This window comes from Sardina pilchardus, chromosome 12 (assembly GCF_963854185.1).
Source record: "Sardina pilchardus chromosome 12, fSarPil1.1, whole genome shotgun sequence".
Lineage (NCBI taxonomy): Eukaryota > Metazoa > Chordata > Actinopteri > Clupeiformes > Clupeidae > Sardina > Sardina pilchardus.
Window position 1 is genome coordinate 29,235,883 of NC_085005.1, and position 21,214 is coordinate 29,257,096.

General features: G+C 40.0%; 1 protein-coding gene across 2 annotated transcripts; it reads left to right on the forward strand.

Moving 5' to 3' along the window:
- The first annotated feature begins 3,921 nt into the window (after positions 1-3,921).
- On the forward strand, positions 3,922-20,760 carry LOC134098112 (uncharacterized). Of its 2 annotated transcripts, none has more exons than XM_062551067.1 (17): positions 3,922-4,036; positions 4,541-4,692; positions 5,328-5,363; positions 5,509-7,210; positions 7,643-7,726; positions 7,886-8,068; positions 9,142-9,225; positions 11,732-11,860; positions 11,965-12,117; positions 14,219-14,284; positions 15,240-15,389; positions 15,499-15,651; positions 16,346-16,447; positions 16,651-16,791; positions 16,873-17,025; positions 19,071-19,199; positions 19,503-20,760. In XM_062551067.1, the coding sequence occupies exons 2-17, from the start codon at positions 4,560-4,562 to the stop codon at positions 19,744-19,746; spliced, it is 3,642 nt and encodes a 1,213-aa protein (XP_062407051.1). In that variant the 5' UTR covers positions 3,922-4,036; positions 4,541-4,559; the 3' UTR covers positions 19,747-20,760. The 2 variants fall into 2 exon arrangements, with proteins under 2 accessions (XP_062407051.1, XP_062407052.1); XM_062551068.1 differs by having other exon boundaries at positions 16,876-17,025.
- Positions 20,761-21,214: the final 454 nt, after the last annotated feature.

Sequence of the window (21,214 nt, forward strand, 5' to 3'; positions counted from 1 at the left end):
AACGCCAGATCCAGATTCTCCTTCTAAAAGCAGACACAGTTAGTACCGACACAGATACAAGTTGTACTGTATTCTATCTGTTTTATATTTCATTGTGTTTTTAACTTTTTAACGTACATTTAAGTTAGAATGCTGTATGGGCCGAGTTCCCTAAACATACAGTATGTGATCTATGCATGTCTGAATGTGTGTATCTTGTCATCTGATGTCAATGCTCTGGCAACAGAAAACCCACACCATTTTTAACAACCACAGCAGATAACAAGCAACTACATAACTACAGACAGTAAGGTAACGCACACACCTTAATACACCAATTGGCTATTCAATAGGCTATTTAATAACCTCGTTATGGACACATGGGGTGAAAATATGAATGAGTTCAAAGGTCATGCACAGAGCTGACCTTGTAGCCCTGAGTTCGCCTCTGACACCAGCGCAGGAGAGAGTTCCGCCTGAAGCTGAAGTTCTCTGGAAAAATACCCCAAACATCAATGGAAAACCCCCAAAATAAAGATACTCGGGAAGACCGCCCAGCAACATCTCTCCTGGGTGTCACTGTCTTTAGTAAGTGTGTGTGTGTGTGTGTGTGTGTGTGTGTCAGCAGATCCTTAGCGGCCTCACCTTATTTTACTGACGACACATCAATGCTTTGGTCATCATCTGGTTTACCTGTGAGATACACATGTAAACAGGAAACTATTTGAAAATCCCAGTCTTCCTTAACACACACACACACACACACACACACACACACACACACATATATATATACAGTATACACACACACACATACACACACACACACACACACACACACACACACACACACACACACACACACAAACATACAACACACTTGTGTAAATGTGTAAAAAGTGGACAAGCTGTCTTGGCGTTGCAGGAGTTAGTTAGGTCAGTCTCCTTCCTGTCCCCGACTCCCGACTCCGAGGACAGACCCACCGCAGTGGTGAGAACTGACCGCACTGCTCCAGCCGCTCTGTTTAGAGAGTGGACCTAGTCATTCAAGGCTCGAGAGAACAAATTGTGTATCTGAGTCTGCCAAAGCTACCTCGAATGTTTTGTGAAAACCCCCTGAAGGGAGTTTGTTTGTGATAAACCTCAACGCCGGCCCAGATAAGCTTATTTCTCAGTCAAACATTCCTTTCTTTCCCCTCGTTTTTTCCTCACATATCACACACAAACACACTAGTGGACACCCAAACTGACAGGTAGCCCACCTCTGGTTATCTTTCGCCTCGACACACTAAGCCCTTCATACGCGCATTGGCAGCGACATGAGTGCGACTGCAACACATCAGACGTTCGACGTTCAGTCCATTAGATTAGACAAAGTGTTTTGAGTATACAATTTAAATGTTTCAATTTAATTCCACTTACAGAGTGCCAAAACATTACACGTCTCATGGTGCTTTACAGAGTGTTAACATTGTAGCCTACAAACGCACACACCGCCACCAAAGCCCTTCGCCATCGCCTTGTAGATTACGATTCAGGTCATTCACCTTCCAACACCACAATGATCCTAAACATATTGCCAAAAGAACAAAGCAGTGGCTTAAGGATAGGAAGGTGAATGTCCTTGAGTGGCCAAGTCAGAGCCCGGACTTAAATCCTATTGAAAATCTGTGAATTGACTTGAAGAGAGCAGTCCATCGCTGTTCCCCACAAAATTTGACTGAATTTGAACAATTCTGCGAGGAAGATTGGGCAAATATTCCCCAATCTAGGTGTGCAAAGCTAAAAGAGACATATCCAAACAGATCGATGGCTGTAATGAAAACAAAAGGAAGCTCTACAAAGTATTAAATCAGGGATGATGACTTTCTATAAGTATTTGACCCCTATGTTGAATTCCCATATGGAGCAGGAGGATTTTTTTTATGTTTTTCTTTTTAAAGGCCAGCTTTTTCATCCAGGATCCTTTGGCCTTTGGAATTAAAATAGTCCCACATCATCATCACATACCCTTCACCATATAGCTAGAGATTGGCATGGTGTTTTTTTTCCAGTTAACCTACAGTATTAGCCTGTTTGATTTGCATTGAGCTCAATAAGCATCAAACAGGCTAATAGGCTAACTGGAAAAAAACAAAATACTGGAAGACAGTCTGTTTGGGTGTCGTTTTATGCGTGGAGTGAGTGTAGTTGTAGGCTATAACTTGCTTATAGCCTACAGTATATGCTTAAGACATAGGACGTGTGCATGTGTGTGTTGTCTTGTTGTATAAACAGTTGATTCAGAATGCTGCAGCACGACTGGTCTTCAATCAGCCAAAGAGGACACATGTAACCCCTCTCCTAGTTACTCTCCACTGGCTCCCTATAGTAGCCAGAATTAAATTTAAATCTCTCACTCTGGCCTATAGGACACTGACTGGATCTGCTCCTAGCTACTTCAGTTCTTTGATGAAGATGTACATTCCCAACCGCCCATTGCGATCTTCTGAGGAGCGTCTGTTATGTCGACAAACCATACATGCTAGGTCAATCTGTAGATCCTATTCTTCAGTGGTTCCGTGTTGGTGGAATGAGTTGCCCAGTGCTCTCCGTTCAAGCAACAGTTTTGGATCTTTTAAGAGGGGTCTTAAGGCATATTTGTTTAATATGCACTTAGTCTTTTGAGTGTTTGTTATGTGTTATGGTTTGTATAATAGTTTTGTTTTGTTATAATTTGTCCATTGTTAAAATTTTACATTTATTCTGCTATTGTCCTTAAATTTAGCCATACCTTGCTATAGTTATTGTTATTAGATAATTAACTGAGTGACTTATTTGATTGCTTTTGTCATTTCATTGTTTTATTTCTCATTAGATTAGTGCTTAAATGATTGTTGTATTGATAATATTGCTATTCTCCCTTTTTTGTAATTGTTCACTGTTATTTAATTTGTATTGCTATTTATTTGTATGTCGCTTTGGACAAAGGCGTCTGCTAAATAACCATAGCCATAGCCATAGCCATAGCCATAAATTGTATAAATAGGTTGTATAGATTTCACATCCAATAAGGGGTGTATGGCTACCGGTAAAATAAGAGGTGGGGAAACTTTGAATTCTGTTGCTCTGTAGAGTGCTGTGCGGCGGTCATATAATGACAGGTGTTGTTCTCAGTGATGTTACGCCCAAAACATACCCATGACTGATTAAGAAACATGAGAGCAACCCCTCTGCGCCCAGCAGTTGATCACAATATCACGCCATTAAAGTAGTGAATGTGGACTGGACTGGCCACGCCAGTGGCTGTAAACTTTGTCTCTGAGCATCCGCTTCTGATCTCTAACAGGGGAGCTACACCAGACGCGTAACTGAAGCGTTCCGCGTCTGGTGTAGCTCCCCTGTAAGATAGGGTCCATTGCTTGCTGAGCTGTAATGTTACTTGCACTGCATTTCAGAGCCATCAATACTGCCATCTAGTGGACAAATAAGTAACCTAACATTAATTTAAAAGTCAAATTCACAGCATCAAGTCAAACAACATTTACTCAAGAACATTTAAAAACAACAGGAGCTCTACCAAGTTTACTCCATTTATAACAAAAATTAACAAACGAACAAAAAAACGGTGAAAGAAATAAAACAAATGAAGAGGACTTGATGAGTAAAAGTTAAAAACTGAAACCGAGGCTGGGCCATGTGTTCTGATGTGCATCTTGATGGGCCTGAGTTTTTTAATCCGATAATTTGATAATCTAGTAATCTGATAGTCTAGTTGTGGAATGCAGACGCCCAATGATTTTTCTTGAGTTAGGCATATTTCAAAGTTGAATATGTAGACCTTATATTTAAAAAAAAAAAAAAAAAAAGATCTCAATCTGGATAACGTTACGCGCGTTTTGAGTTTGCAGACTCTGTGCTCCGCCTTCTTCCTACTTCTAGGTTCAATTCTTTTAGGTCTATGGTTGTGACCTAATCTCTATCTGGAGTAATGTAGGCTAGCCTAAAGAAAATTTTGTCGCCCGAGAATACACGGGGTAGCATTAACAATATAACGCAATGTAAAGCTTGACGACAGGTATGTTTTACTGACCATGATTTATTGATAAGGAGCGTGACTTTTTCAAAGGGTAAAAACCCCGTGTGAAATGACAGTAGCCTAGGCGAGTAGCCTTCTTAACCAAACTGTTGGCTGGCTACATTTAACATAATACCTTACAACACAAACAATATTAAAACAATGTTATTAATAATAAACCTTATAAACGTCTGGTTATGCCTTGTTATGGCAGAAAGTGAAAGTGCACTAGCCAAACTTTATGGAACTGAACTGCACTGCTAGTGTTAGCTAGAAAACTTCCAGCAGTGCTAGAACGAACAATAACAACAAGAAGTAGGCTACCTACACTATCTTTCCAGATGTGCGAGCATGACAACGTCCTCACATATTAGGCGATTTGAAGAACTGTATGGCTATGATCACCAGCCGTACAGAGATATCTGGAGACCAATTTCAGAGCGATGTTGAGAACGGAAAACCTGACAGTAATCGGAACGACTCTTTACTCATGTTCCCATTTAGGCCAACCAAAGATTTACCAATGGAGGGTCCAGGTCCGTCTCCCGAAGCAGTAGACGTCAGCATTTCAGCTGATGGAGGAACCCAAGTGTCTGCACCAGTTTTGTCGCATCTTCACGTTCGTGGGGATGTCAGCATTTCAACATATATTTCAGGTCAGTTAAAGTAGGCTTATTAACACAAGATTTGTTAATACCTTCATTTTGATATCAGAGGCTAGTTTCAATAATGAACAATGCAACCTTTAGTAGGTTAAGGATAGCACAGTGGGCTACATGTTTTGTAATAACTACAGTTATTGCAAAACATTAGCCTACTAATGTGAAATTACAGTGGGGCATAGAAATGCAATATTAAATTACACATTACATTACATTACATTTGGCTGACGCTTTTTAACCAAAGCGAGTTACAACATGAAAAAAACATTTAGGTTTTAAGAGCATTTCTAACAACAAATGAAAAAAAAAACACAGTAAGTGCATCAATGAGTGTAGTGCTATGAGAGGAGATGTTCTTTGAAGAGCTGGGTTTTCAGACCTTTTTTGAAGATGGCTAGGGATGTCCCTGCTCTAGTAGGAATAGATAGTGCGTTCCACCAACGAGGGACGACAGATGAGAAAAGTTTGGATTGACCTGAGCGTGCTGGCGGAAGAGCTAGACGTCGCTCAGCTGCCAGCACAAAGAAATTAACCTTCGCTCTGGAGAGCACAGTGTGTACAATATACCATATCTTAAATGTCACATTAAATTATTCAGTGCTTTGAAATATCCCCCATATAACATGTAGGTGTTCAACAACCACCACAACCAGCACAGGACAGTGGTATGTTAGTAATACATCTTTTTATTCATTCATTCATTCATTCATTCATTCATTCATTCATTCAGATGGAAATGCTGACGATCCATACAGATTACATTGTGTGTGTAATTTCTATGAAATCTTTCTTCTTTTTGGTCTTTTGAAGATCAACAGTCAAAAATCGCTGAATACAAAACATCTATCATCATCTCCTGTGAGACTGTAAGAGAGTACAACTCCCTCCCTGGTCAGGATGTGCTTCTGGCAGACCGCTACACTGAGCTCCTGATTATTCAGAGACCCAGAGTTCCGAAGGAGAGAGAGAAGGAGCTCCGTTCCAGAGGTGACACTCTCCAGCAGCTCTTCCAGACCAGGGCCAGTGAGACACACAGCATTCATCTCGACCAGCTGTTCAAACCCAAAGATCGTGGATCAGGGCCGAGAGCAGTCATTCTCCAGGGTCATTCGGGTCACGGCAAGTCCTTCACTGTCCAAAAAATTATGCATGACTGGGCATCTGAACTCCTGTTCAAAGATGTTATTCTTGTATTTCGTCTGGACTGCAAAGAACTTAACCTCCTCTCTGGAGAGCACAGTGTGGTCGACCTCCTGAGATGTGATCAGGAGTTTACTCCAGTGATTTTAAGAATACTGCGAGACTCCCCTGGGAAGGTGCTCTTTGTTATAGATGGCTTTGATGAGCTCAGGTTCTCATTGAATGAAATTACCTCAGTACTTCCTAGTGATCCATCTACACATGCTCCAATCGAGGCTACATTGAGTGCTCTGCTGAAGGGAAAAGTTTTGGGGCAGAGCTTACTTATTGTCACCACCAGGTCCACTGTTGCAGACAAACTAAGTGAGGTGCTCAAAACCCCACACCGCTTCACAGAGATCCTGGGCTTCTCTGAGGATGGGGTGAAGGGGTATTTCCAGAGGTTTTTTGATAATACAGAGCTCTCTGACAAGGCTTACGAGCATGTGCGTTCAAATGAGACACTCTTCACTTCCTGTTTCATCCCTGTCATCTGCTGGATTGTGTGCACTGTTTTCAGAGAGCATCTCCAAGAATCAGTAGATGCACAGGGAGACTTTGAGACAACAAGCTCCATATTTATGCACTTCATTAACACTCTGATGAAGGATCACGGTGAAGGTTCGAGACAGACTAACCTCACATCCCTGAGAAGCCTTGGCCAGCTGGCAGAGAAAGGAATACAAGACCATCAGGTCCTGTTCGATGAGAGAAAAGTGTCTGAGGTGTTGATGGATTTCAACGTGCGTAACCCTTTCCTGTGCAAATTCTTGATGAAGAGGAAGATCTACATAGAAACCATGTACAGTTTTATGCACCTGAGCTTCCAGGAGTTCTTTGCTGCTCTTCACTTCTTCCTGATAGATGACGAAGAGGAGGCTTGTGGGAAACTACAGATATTACTTAAGTCCACTGCAGATGAAATGATCAAAGGCAATCATGTTGTTCGGTTTCTTTTTGGTTTGTCAAATAGTGATGTTTCCCCATTTGTGAAGAGTGCCTCTTGGGTAGCTATTCAAACCCAGTTGAAAGAGTGGCTCCTGAATGTAACAACAGTGAAGAGAGACGGTATACGCTTCTCTTGTCATTCTTCATTAATGTTGTTTGCTCTGCACTGCCTCTACGAGATCCATGAGAAGGACTTTGTCATGGATGTAATCGAAAACTTGGAATGGATTGAGTTTAGCACTCATGATCTGCAGAGCATAGACTACTGGGTGCTGCTGTACTGCCTACAGTGCTGTCAGAGTGTCAGAAGCCTGAGCCTGCACGGCCTAACAGCAGAGAAACTGAGAATGCTGGCGTCTGGGCTGTGCAAATGTAAAGAGCTACGGTGAGTGCCATTGAATATTAATTCGTTCTGATTGACTTGTTACAGTGAATAGTATATCATGATCTATGATTGTTCGCTGGAGATTATGGCCTGAGCATAGACCGTAAAAGATAGGGCCTGAGTCTTTTTGTTAATGGACAAATAGAAATAGAACAAAAACATGTTGTGTGATAGGTACTGGTAGTTAATACAGGCCTTACACCAAATGAATTTCAAGTAATTTCACTCTCACAGACATATTCATTAATGTTGCCTATTACCCATAATCATCAAATTAAGGTGTTACTTTAAAGAAATTAGTTTGAGGGCCACAGCATCTATTGTAGTATATGTTGCAGCTACATACACATTTAACTCTTTTGGAAGACAAAGATAAAATAACAAAAAAAATGTCTGGTGATGACCATACATGTTCTTATGATCGTTGTGAAGGCTTGAAGTGGAGGACCTGTCAGATTCTGATGTTGGTGATCTGATCTTAGCCCTGGGGGAAGGAAAGACGATAAGTAAACTGAGGTATAATGCCATTGGACCCAATTAAACATTGACATGGTTTCTAACACATTTACACTGGTGTTCTGGGCTACTCTCTCTCCCTCTCATTCTTTCTTTCTTTCTTTCTTTCTTTCTTTATCTGTGTGTGTGTGTGTTTGAAGTACATTTTTTGCTTTCCAGTTTAAAGAGCAGTCTGTCAGCTAAGAGTGTGGTGGACATCCTCAATGCTCTACACAAGCAGAAATATCTGGGTTATATTGTTCTCCACGGAGTGAAGACCATCACCCTTGACATCGCAGTTATGACACTAAACCTCATCCAGAACAAACCGTTATCCGATAAGAGGGGTAGTGACTCCATATGGTGAGAAACTCTTACAACTCCTGCACCTGCACATTACGAATCAACAAATACTACTTGAGGCTGTTTCCCTCCCTTCCTCCCTTCCTTCTTTCCTTCCTTCCTCCGGTCCTACCTGTAGCCTCCTCTCCTAGCTAATGTTGTGAAGGAAATGAGAAAGGAATGAAGGAGGGACAGATATAAGAAACGAGATGTTCTGCTCACTCACGCATCATTTTCACGAGACGTCAATTACTGATGATGCAGCGCATCTAGCCTGGGTGCAGCCGAACCTCAGGCTACAGCGCATCACCTCCTTGGCTAGAATAAACAGACATGCAAATTGCAGAGAATATAAACTTACACCAAGGCCTAAACGTGTCATATGGACTCCTACTTTTTGAGCCTGATAATGTAGTAATGTGGGATAGTTCTCGAGATATGAAACAATACTTATTGTACAGTGTGGGAACGAAACAGACAAGAATTAAAAAAAAAAATGAAAAAAAGTTTAAATGTTTGCATGGTAGTTCATGATAATTCCAGCATATAAAGGACTTTTTTTAGTCTATCTACTAGTTTATTGTCACAAATAAATCCCTACAAACTACTTTGAACCAAAAGTATTTCTCCTTTAAGACATTTAAGATTTTCCATTTTATCTGTTTACCACTTTCTTTTCTCTTTTTTTTTACCAATTCATTGTCATTGTTTTATTATTTTACCTTTCTTTTTTTTACCATTCCTGTTATTCTCAAAAACACTCAAAGATTTACTATACTTATGATATTTTCTCTGATGTGCCATACTGGTAGATTTTTCATGTCTTACTCCAGTGGTTCTTAAACTGGTGGGTCAGCAAAAATATGGTAGGGGTCATGGAATGATTTGCATATTTTTTATTTTCTAAAAGCTTTTAGACCAACATGTTAATACTCTGGGATATTCGGTATCCCTAGGTGTAGGCTTACAATTCCGGCTGCTAGCTCTCATGCCAGCACTGCTCTTTAGGCATCTGGAGGGAGGTGTACTAATGTAATACAATTAGTATCTAATACACAGGAAATGACACATCTCTCTGTATTATGGTTTTGCAGGATTGTAGAAGATTACAAGACACCCAAACAAAAAGACAGCATATGTCTTTTAGTGACTGTGAATAAAGACACCAAGAACCTCAGGTGATGTTTTCTCAAAAACTTTTGTCAATTCTGAATGGAGATGAGCATGTAAGTCATTTTGAAAGATGGGCTAGAATATAGGTTATGAATATTATTCAGCACCATCGCTGACAGACCATGATCAGGGACAATGCACATTAACACAGTTGAGAAATGAAAAATAATATGGCTATGGCTATGGCTATGGCTATGGTTATTTAGCAGACGCCTTTGTCCAAAGCGACATACAAATAAATAACAATACAAATTAAATTAACAGTGAACAATTACAAACTAGGGAGAATAGTAATATTATCAGTAAAACAATAATATTAAGCACTAACCTAATGAGAAATAAAACAGTGAAATGAGAATAGCAATCAAATAAGTCACTCAGTTAATTATATATAATAATAATAACTAAAGCATGGTATGGCTAAATTTAAGGACAATAGCAAAATACATTTCAAATTCTATCAATAGACAAATTATAACAAAACAATACTATTATACAAACCATAACACATCACAAACTCAAAGGACTAAGTGCATATTAAATAAATATGCCTTAAGACCCCTCTTAAAAGATCCAAAGCTGTTGCTGGAACGGAGAGCACTGGGCAACTCATTCCACCAACACGGAACCACTGAAGAATAGGATCTACAATTTGACCTAGCATGTATGGTTGGTCGACATAACAGACGCTCCTCAGAAGATCGCAATGGGCGGTTGGGAATGTACATCGTGATTAAAGAACTGAAGTAGCTGGGAGCAGATCCAGTCAGTGTCCTATAGGCCAGAGTGAGAGATTTAAATTTAATTCTGGCTACTATAGGGAGCCAGTGGAGAGTAACTAGGAGAGGGGTTACATGTGTCCTCTTTGGCTGATTGAAGACCAGTCGTGCTGCAGCATTCTGAATCAACTGTAGTGGTCTTAATACACAAGCAGGTAGGCCAGCTAACAGAGAATTACAGTAGTCCAGCTTGGAGATAACCATTGCCTGTACAAGAAGCTGAGTGGAATCTTGTGTCAGATAAGGTCTGATCTTCCTAATGTTGTACAGGGTATACCGACATGACTTTGCAATTGAGGCAACATGCTCAGAGAAAGTAAGTTGGTCATCAATTATGACACCCAAGTTACGTGCCGATCTGGTTGGAGTCAGTGAGGATGAATCAAGCTGGATATTGATCTGTTGGGGAATAGCTGTTTTTGCTGGAAACACCAAGAGCTCAGTTTTGGAAAGATTAAGCTGAAGGTGCTGATCCTTCATCCAGATTGAAATGTCCTTCAGGCATGCAGAGATCCGATGGGAAACACTAGAGTCCTCAGGTGGGAAGGATAGGAAAAGTTGAGTGTCGTCCGCATAGCAATGATATTCAAATCCATGAGAGCGAATAATCCCACCTAAAGAAGTGGTGTAAATAGAGAAAAGGAGGGGCCCTAATACTGATCCTTGGGGGACTCCTGTAGTGAGGTCATGAGACTTTGATATCTGTCCCTGCCAAGACACGCTAAAAGAACGCCCTTTAAGGTAAGACTTGAACCAGTCAAGAGCTTTCCCAGAAATTCCCAGTTCATATAGTGTAGAAAGGAGAATGTCATGGTTAACCGTATCAAAGGCTGCAGATAAATCTAACAGAATTAACACTGATGACTGAGCAGAGGACTTAGCTACTCTCAATGCTTCAGTCACAGATAGAAGAGCAGTTTCAGTAGAATGACCACTCTTGAAACCAGACTGCATAGGGTCTAGTAGGTTATTCTGGAAGTCACACATTTGCTTGAAGACCACTTTCTCCAAAACCTTTGACAAGAAAGGAAGAAGGGAGACAGGTCTGTAGTTCTTCACATCAGTTGAATTAAGTGTACTTTTCTTCAGCAAAGGCGTAATTCTTGCCTGTTTAAAAGAAGAAGTAATAGTTACAAATAAAGTATAAGCATAGCATATTACATTTAAGATGTTCCTCTCAACTTCCATTGAGAAAGTGATAAAGCACATTTTAAAACTCTTCACATCATTATATTGTTTTATAAAGTTAATAGTACTTTGAGGAAGTGTAACATCTGTGATTTGTGACCATTCAAAGCGAAATCAGTCGTTTTGCGCACAACGTTATTTTGAGAAAATCAACAATAACAAACTTCCGGGTTAAAATGTTGAATTTCACGTTTTTGCATAATTTGACTGTATACAGTCTACAGTTTCATATCGTGAACGCATTTCACGGAAATACATACGTTTTGACTGTTAAACCCGGCGAAGATTCAACACATTTGCTGTCATCCCGTTGTGCACGCGCCGCTTAAAAAGGTGATTTCTCCTCTTCTGGCATATCGTGACAGGAAAACCATGTCAACTTTGGATGCGGTTATCTTAGCGATAGTTTGTGTAATACCCTCGATATACATATCGTTGGAAAGCTTAGTTTATGGCCGTTCACGTGAGCACAATAACTTAATTTAATATATTTTACCAAAACGACTGGTTACGCTTTACAGGGTCACATTTGTCTGCATTTCAGATTGACTGTAACCTGGCGTCCAGCAATGGAGGACTCAGACCTCTCACTTGGCTTGGACCTCACCCTGCCGAACATGGACATCATTATCTTCAAAGAATATCTTCAAAAATGCCATGATCTACATGAAAAGTAAACTCTCTATGTCTATCTGTCTGACTTAGAGACTGACTGACTTTATGTTTAATGACTTTTGTGTCTATGTAAAATGTTTCTCTTTATCTGTGTGTGTTTAGTCCTGCAATTGATGAGCGTGTGGATGCCCTGTTTTCTTCCTTGAACTCTGACACTGATCTGAGGCTCCTGCAGCAGAGAGTGAGATGTTTGACCCTGGGTCGAACTCTTGGGAGACTCTCCCTCCAAACTTTTCCTAATTTAAAGGAAATAAAGTAAGAGTTATTTATTCATTTGTATGAATGTTGTGAAGCTGTTCACACCAAGAACAATAACTATAACAATAACTATAAACAAATATCGCTCTCGTTAATATGAATGACGACGTTCACACATAAACTATAACGATAACGACATCAGGCTTGTGCAAAATTCAGAATTGAATTGAGAATGACTCCTAAATTCCAATTCAATTCTTGAGTTTGAATTGAATTTGAATTGAGGTCAAAAACAGGATGCAGAATTACAATTCGAATTTGAATGATCAAATAATTTGCAGCGTACCCTTATATTATATATATGAATTGATTTGAATTTCATTGAATTTCAATTCAATGAAATTCAAATCAATTCATATATATAATATAAGGGTACGCTGCAAATTATTTGATTCTTATCAAGATAAAAAAATAGATTAGAAGTGTTAGATCATTTATATTGTTTGAAGCGTGAATTTCTTACTTTACGTAAGTGTTCAACTTTACACTATCTTAAATCAAGCACATCTTTTTTTGTCTCAAATAGGCATGAAATCTTAAAATGACGTAAATACTGTTAAAATGAGATCTTTTACATCTCTCCCTCAAATTCTCATCAAAATAAAGCTTGTTTTAAGATTAAGTGACAAAAAAATTTGACTTAATTTAAGATGACATTTAAGATTTAAGATATCATCTTAAAACAGCAGTTTATGCTTATAACAACTTATGTAACAACTTTAAACGTACGTCATCTAGACTTGTCACAAGCTGTGGTACTGTGGCGCAACAGGTTACAGCAATAGTACCTTGTACTCGTCCAACTACCCACGGGGACCCGGTTCGAATCTCACCTGCGGTCATTTCCGAATCTCTCCCCAACTCTTTCACTCACCTACCCGCTTCCTGTCTATCACCATTGTCCTATCTGAATAAAGGCAAAAAGTCCAGAAAATATTCTTCCAAAAAAAAGGAATATAATCTGAGGCTGTTTAAATTTAAGTAACCTCATTTTACAACCAGCATTTTATGCTTATATTAAGTATATTTGACTTATTTTGGGGATGTAAAAATTATATTTATAAGTAATCTTAAAAACAGCAATTTCAACTTATGTTAAGTTTCCAAATACCTCTGTAGACATGCTTATTGCTAGATTTTTTTTTATTTATCTTAATTCACAAAATCTTGTCAAGTGAAATTATCTTGCTGCATGGACAGAAAATTTCACTTGTTTTGAGTAGCTTTTACCTCAGATTTAGTGTTTTTATCTTGTTTTTAGACACCCTTTTTTGCAGTGTTTAACAATTAAGTTTCACAAAATGTCAGATATGATCTCAACAAACACACAATTTATAATTGAAAACAGTAATCAATTACATTTCCAATGTAATTTTCCCTGAACTGAATGTATGTGAGATTCACATTCTTCCTGTTATGTGACATGTGAATTTGTTTTGAATTGCCATGAATTGAATTCCACTTCCTGTCATTCCAATTCCAATTCCAATTCAACTTCCTGTGGGGTGGGGCCAATTCAATTCAAATTCCAACTCATGAATTGAATGGAGGCAAATTCTAAAATTCGGAATTGTGCACAAGCCTGAACGACATGAGCGATATTGTTGGGGATCACTTTCAGAGCGATTTTGAGAATGATAAAAAGCTAACAGCCAATCAGAACCCACCAACATTTTGACCATCACAAGAGTAGAGGAGAGACATTTCTTATCATTGGTCAGTGTGGATGCTTTTATCGTTACAGTTATTGTTATCATTATCGTTCTTGGTGTGAATGGCCCTTTAAGCTCCATATTATTGATAGTTTTGTTTTGTTTTTCATATGTTATCCCTGTGGGTTGTCATTTATATGTAGGCTACTTGTGGTTGGTGCTTGTGTGTGAAAGCGTTCACATACACACGCAGAGTAGGCTACAACGTGTACAGTATACCTGACAAAGACCTGATTGGTCGAAACGTTGTACTCTGCCATTAATTCCGGAGCATGTAACAATGTTCAGATATGTTTCCTTTGAAAGTGTTCACATAGCCTGTGTCAGAGGTGTAGCCCATGCAATTCTGAAGTAGCCAATGAGAATGTGTCTTGTCTGGTTGGCAGGGTAACTGAGCACAAACAGATGATGTTCTGCACAACACTCTCTTTTGAAAGAGCCAGCAGTCAGAGGTGAGCAACTCACTTTCCTGTAAGGGCTTCCTTGTACTGTACATATTTCAGTGATAATTTCATTCTGCATGCACCATTAAAAGCCACAGCTGAGCTTGAATAACTTCTTAGAAGAATGTTCTAAGATTGCTCCTAAGAAGTTCAGCACTTAAGAGCTTCTTAATGAATCTGGGAAACCCGGCCAATAGCTTCAACTATTAGCAATGGAACAGGCTTCACCAGATGTGATATCGGTCCGCATGTTTGGAAAAATTAGACCAGTCTTCTGGCAAACAGAATGCTTCAGTTGTGGACCTGTTGTAGCCCAGGTGTTAGTCTAGATGTTAGCAGACCTTTGCTTCCAAATACCCAATTGTAAATCTAGGCCAGTATACTGCTTTAATGTTTTTGATATTTGTGACCCTGCAAAGCGAAACCAGTCGCTTTGGTAAAAATTAAAACTTTACCAAATTAAGTTATTGTGCACACAAGAACGGCCAAACACTAAGCTTTCCAACGATATGTATATTGAGGGTATTAAACAAACTATCGCTAAGATAACCGCATCCAAAGTTGACATGGTTTTCCCGTCACGATATGCCAGAAGAGGAGAAATCACCTTTTTAAGCGGCGTGGACAACGGGAATGACAGCTAATGTGTTGAATCTTCACCAGTTTAACAGTCAAAACGTATGTTTTTCCGTGAAATGAGTATGAAACTATAGACTGTATACTGTCGAATTATGCGAAAACGTGAAATTCAACATTTTAACCCGGAAGTTTGTTTATTGTGGATTTTCTCAAAAAAAGCATTGTGCGCAAAGCGACTGATTTCGCTTTGCAGGGTCACAGTTGGGGTTAGCAACTTACCATTTAAAGACTTTTGTCAATGTAATGTTTTCTTACCCATAGTTAGCATGTAAGGTCTGAATTATGGCAGTAACCTGACTTATTTTATTTTATTTGTGCTTCTCAGGATGGACACCATAATTAGTTTTGGAGGATCAAGAGCATCTGTCTCATATGTCTCAATTCGGCTGTCAAACTCTTCAGACATGACCACATGTGACTTCACTGGTTTCATCCTGATATTTGACACATATCTTATGGGATGTTCAGGGATGAAGTAAGAGTTTTGTTTCTTTCTCTCTCTCTCTCTCTCTCTCTCTCTGTATGTCTTTGTAATGGCTGTGTTTTGTGGGTGCCTCATACCAAACATGTGTTCTATATTTTAGCCGTGCTGATGGAGGTGTGGAGGCTCCACTCTCCTCCCTTTGCTCTGTGCCTGATCTGAAGACGGTGAAGATGGAGGTGAACTGCATGACTCTGAGCTTGGCTGCTGGGAGCCTCTGCCTCATCCAAACCCATCCCAGCATTGAGGAAATTAAGTAAGAGTTGTCTACTGGCACTATGTGTGTTTGTCTGAGGATCAGCTAACTACTTTGGCGAAGTTTGTATGTGCTGCATACTTACCAGAGGGGGTTCAGATGGACAATCCCAGAATTGAGATGGTGTCTCTTCTGAAAGCACGTGGCAGAGAGTGACACACTTCCACCCACATGTGCTGCTCTGAAGGAGCATGACCTGAGAACCCATATACATACACAAAAAATACACTATAGTAATTATAGAAATAATGCATAGGCTTTTTGCGTTACTTTAGTTGTTGGTGTCACATTTTTGTTATCATTCAAATGTTATTACAATGTTATGATTCTAAAATAATTTTCAACCAAATTGTTACTTGCGGCCCTGTGTGTTGGGGGTAGGGGGGCGGGGAGGGGGGCATCATCCGTCTCTGCTCAAGGGCCCTGTGTGCAGTTGTTCTGCCACTGCTCCATGCACAGAGATGAGAAGGGTATATATCATCTAACTCTGGGGGAGACAGTGAATGAGCTAATTTCCCCAAATGTTGTTGTGTTCCTTTAAGAGTGATCAGGAGCACGTGTAGAAGGGGTCGAGATGTTAACTGATCTGTTATCAGGAGCACATGTAGAAGAGGTGAAGATGTTAACTGATCTGTGATCAGGAGCACGTGTAGAAGAGGTAGAGATGTTAACTCATCTGTCTCGTGACTTTTAGGATTGTTCGTGAACAATTTACATCATCCGATTCCGCTGTCACTGAAGGGATAAGTTACCACTACTCATCTCTGTGTTTTACTAAGGATTCCAGCACCCAGAGGTACATGAGCCAACTCTGTTAGCGTAACCTAATGTCATCATTCTCTCCGGATTTATACAAGTGTGTCAAATATCGATCAAACAATCAATCAAAACAGTCATGAATCAATGTACTTTGATGGTATACTATGTACCATTAAACATGATATGTTTATCAGTTAACAATGTATTACATCTATCATCTTTCATCTATTTGCTTTTTAGCCTGATCATTGGAATTACCTCAGAAAAGTCTGAGGCCGCAGTCCCGTATGTTTTACTCTTCCTGTCACGGTCCTCAGTGAAGAGCTTTGACCTCAAGGACTTTCTCTTGAAATTCCATTCTTTGGAATATTTAGATGAACTGTAAGGCCCCATTTTATGTAATACAGATTTGACTGATGTGTTAGTGTTACTGATGTGATACTAACTGATGTGTTGTGTGTGTAGTAGTCCACAGCTTGCTGATGCCCTGATGTCTTCCCTGCACTCTCTGCCTGGTCTGAGGGAGATGAAGCTGGAGGTGGGCAGTCTGACCACCCGCTGGGCAAAGAGGATTCTCTCCCTCATTCACTCCTGTCCCACACTTCAGAAACTACAGTAAGACTTCTGCCTGCTTTTGTATTGTGTGCAGAGATGGTCGAAGTTAAAGGAACACTTCACCGTTTTTTCATATTAAACTACGTTATTCCCTTAACTAAGACAAGTTGATACATACCTCTCATGTTTCAATGCATGCACTCACTGGCTCTGGCGCGCGGCGCTACTTTGATAGCACTTAGCTAGCCCAGTTCATTCATTATAGGATCCAAACAGAGATGAAGTTAGAAGCGACCAAACGCCTCCATGTTTTCCCTATTAAAATACAGTTACATGAGTGGTCACACGACCAAGTATGGTGAGATAAAATAAAACGTGGTGCATTTCTAAGCAGGTAAGAGGGATAACTATATTGTGTGGCGGAATAACACTTGGGAGCACTTAGACTCGGCACAGTAATAGCCTCACTCCAAAGTGAAACTGAAAGTGCAAGAGTGATGATATTACTGCGCCGAGTCAAAGTGCTCCCAAGAGCATCTGCTAAGAGCATCTGCTTTGCTAAGAGCTGTGATCAGTAACAGTGACAGCTCAGTGTAAAACTTAGTCATTATGGTTTTACAACCAACCATGAAACACATTCCCAGATACAAGAAAAGTAAACAGGTATGTCAGTGCAGAGGTTTGAGAACAGTGTGTGGATTTGAGAATTGAGACACCATTGGATTGTTCACTGAAATGCCACAGCCAAAAACACATTGCAGACCAATACAAAACATGAGTGGTTGGATCTATTCCTACTGAGGTAAAAGTGTGTAGGCTAATGAGTGAAAGTAATGGTACGTGTGTGTGTGTGTGTGTGTGTGTGTGTGTGTGTGTGTGTCAGTGATGCGCGGGTACGCGTCTGAACGACCCGCCCCGCCGTTTACAACTAACCCGACCGCCACTCGGACCGCAAAAAATTATTATTGAAATACTGGACCCGACCCGCTTCTCGACCCGCTTATTGTAAAAAGTAGTCTAACTTAGTCGTAGCGTCATTGAGCTACGCAAAACTGGTATCTATGCATGTAAAACAATAATATATATTGCCTAATTATATATAGCCTATAATTGCTCAGAACTTGGGAAACATGTATTTAGTCTACCTTTTTTTTGTTCCGTGTCAGCATTCATCCAAAAATTAGGCTATTTGACTCAACATTGAACAATTAGCCTAAGGATTTTCCTATACAAATTCTGTTTCAGCCGTTCCTCACATGAATGCCTTGAAGCTCTCCCAAGCATGAAATGGAGGCATAGAATATTATTAAGAAACTCTTTATTAACGTCTTCATCAATGGACCAAAACAAAAACCAAAATCCATAGAGTCCGATTGAGTGCGTCATTGCTAAGCGATTAAATTGCAGCGAGATGAAACCTTTATTGCACGAAAGAGCAGACGTACGTGGGGCTTTCCAATGAGCCACTTTATAAGTTGTGCAAGGACGCACATTGTATGCTCATAGGCTATGCCTTGATGACATTAAATTAAGAAGTATTTCCTGATTTGGGAAACGTTTAGTTTATTTCTCTTTCCATAATACCATTCGATCTTGCTGCAAATGATCAGACTTGTGAAGCACGCATTGCATCGACAACTTCGCTGCTCAGTAGCCGAATTTTCTGTCGAGGAAGCCAGCAGTTAGAGAAAAAAGCTGCAGATCATAGACAGAGAAAGCATATGCTCTGAGAACAGAACACAACGTCAAGTGTAGCCGAGGGTCTGTCTACGCAGAAACAACAAGTGCATTTCTACATGTTCGTGACAAAATGTGGGGGATAGACTTGCGTTTCAGTGGGAATGCTGCAAATTATGTCTTTCTCTTCTAAAGACTTATGTACGATATAAATGACAAAAAATTAACGGCATATATTTTTTTACCGACCCGACCAAACATGACCCGAATATCATTACAAATATTTTTTCTTGACCCATAACCGCGGGTGACCGCGGGTGACCGCGGTCGCCCGCTCGATTTGGATCAGCCCGCGCATCACTGGTGTGTGTGTGTACACATGCTCCTCTATTATTAATCTCCTAACTTTAACTCTGTCCTGCTTTCAGTGTCTATGCATCTGAACTGCAGTGGACTCGGAGTGGGGTTATCCGGTCAGGTGGCTTCTTGATAAAGGAAAGTATCCGCCTACTGAAGACAGCACTGAAGCGGCCAGACTGCACTCTGATACTTCATGGGTGTGTTTGATTTGCTACATACTGCAGGTGGTCAGACCACAGAGAACAACAACAACAACAACAGATGTGTGCACTTTTGGATGTTACTGTAATAATGGCAAAATTTCAATAATAGGTCATATTGCTGTTCAATCAAACAGTATTGAAATATATTACATTACTGTTTAATCATGCACGGTTTACATTATTGACATCACTTTAACATAACTAACGCAACGTTATGCTTCATAATAAGCGGCTTTTTAATATGGTTTGTGAAGATTGGTGAGTGTGATGACTAAATCTCTGATTTTCCCTATGAAGGAACTGGTGCTACAACGCTACCTGGCAGTGCAGAACAGGCAAGTACAGGCACCGGAAATGCAACCAGATGGTGGAGATTTCAATTAAAGAGAATTATTGCCGGATGAAGAGAAGTTTTAAGCTGTCTTGGAAGAATTGGGCGACGTGGAGGAACATCAGGAGACGGAGAAAGACAGGAAGGAGGCGTGATGGACAGAGTGAAGAACGCGACTGGTCAGATGAAGAGGGTGAGGAGGACGAGTGAGTGAGACGGCTGCTGATGATGAAGACCGTGAGGATCATGGAGGGCCGTGTGGAGAACGCTGGAGGATGAGGAAGATTACAGATCTGGAGGATCAGAAGCGCACTGATCTTCTTCAGTGCTCATGGAGTGTAAAGCCCAACGCCCACCAGACACGTACGCGGCGCGCCGCGCCACGAAAAAAAATAGAACTCCATTGTTTTCAATGGAGCAAAGCCCACTGGAAACGTCTGCCGCACAGCAGCCGCACAGAGATAGAAAACTATTCTAAAATCCTGCGCGTCAAGCCCAGACCGCCGAACACCGCTGAACGGCGTGTCTGGTGGGCGTTGGGCTTAAGAGCTTTGCAGGAGATTCTGCAGTGCAAGAGCAAATCACTCAGACAGAGGGATCAAGATGTGGCCACTTATCATGAAGGCATCAGGAATTTACTGCAATTCCGTTTGTTTCCTCAGAAGTTTTCAAATGTACAGTTGAATCTCCTGGCATAGTTCTCTCAATTACAGCAATAATTGTACTTAAGTAGTACATACATTTGAATGTTAGATAACAATTGTTCTCTTTTCACTAGAAATTGACTTTTTGTTTATTTATTTTTTTTTAAAGGCTACATTTGGCCTGAGTACACTCAGAAGGTCATGGTTCAGCACTTGACCTGATCTGAAAGACCAAAGATACCACATGACCAGTGCTTTTATAAGGATTCTTTTTACCCATCACCCTTTAGATGGTTGCTTTCATCAGAAGAAAATGACCCTGAATTTATTTAACAGTATAAATATCTTGGAAACAAATATCTTAGTAATTGAGTTTGTACAAGTTTGTACTTCCTGCTGACTTTATATGTGTAATTTGTAATTCTGCAAATGCGTAATTACACAAAGTAAGTTTAAAGATTGTGTTGTTGTCTTTTTTTGTATAGTCTTTGTAATATACGACAGGAATGATTTCTGTGTTTTATGAGTTGTTTTTTATTGTCTCCTATTGTGTCCACTTGATCCAAATAAAATGATTGAATTGAACCATAAAAAGCAGTTGTTGCTAAATCTACCGCACAATAAATGTATGCATTGTCTCTGTTAATACATTACAGTTTTTCACAATTGCTAGAACACCTTTTTCAGAACTCTTTACCTTTTTCTCAAAACTGTGAACACAAAACTCATTTCTCAAACTACATTCTCGAAACCCTTCAATCTTGTTGCAAAACTGAACAATCACCTCAAAACACTTTTAACTTTGCTCAAAACTAACTAATGGTCTCAAATCATTGAACACATCAGGCAAAATTACACTCCTGCAGAGCAGTGATAAGACAATACACCAAACAATGGAAGACACAGTTTTCAGGGCAGGGTTTATGGCTCCTGGAGGAATTGTATTCATTCTAATTTGAAAAATAAAATATCACAATGAAAATAAAGAATAAGGACTTATATCACTCTCTACTATCCTCTAGCCTATATGAAGA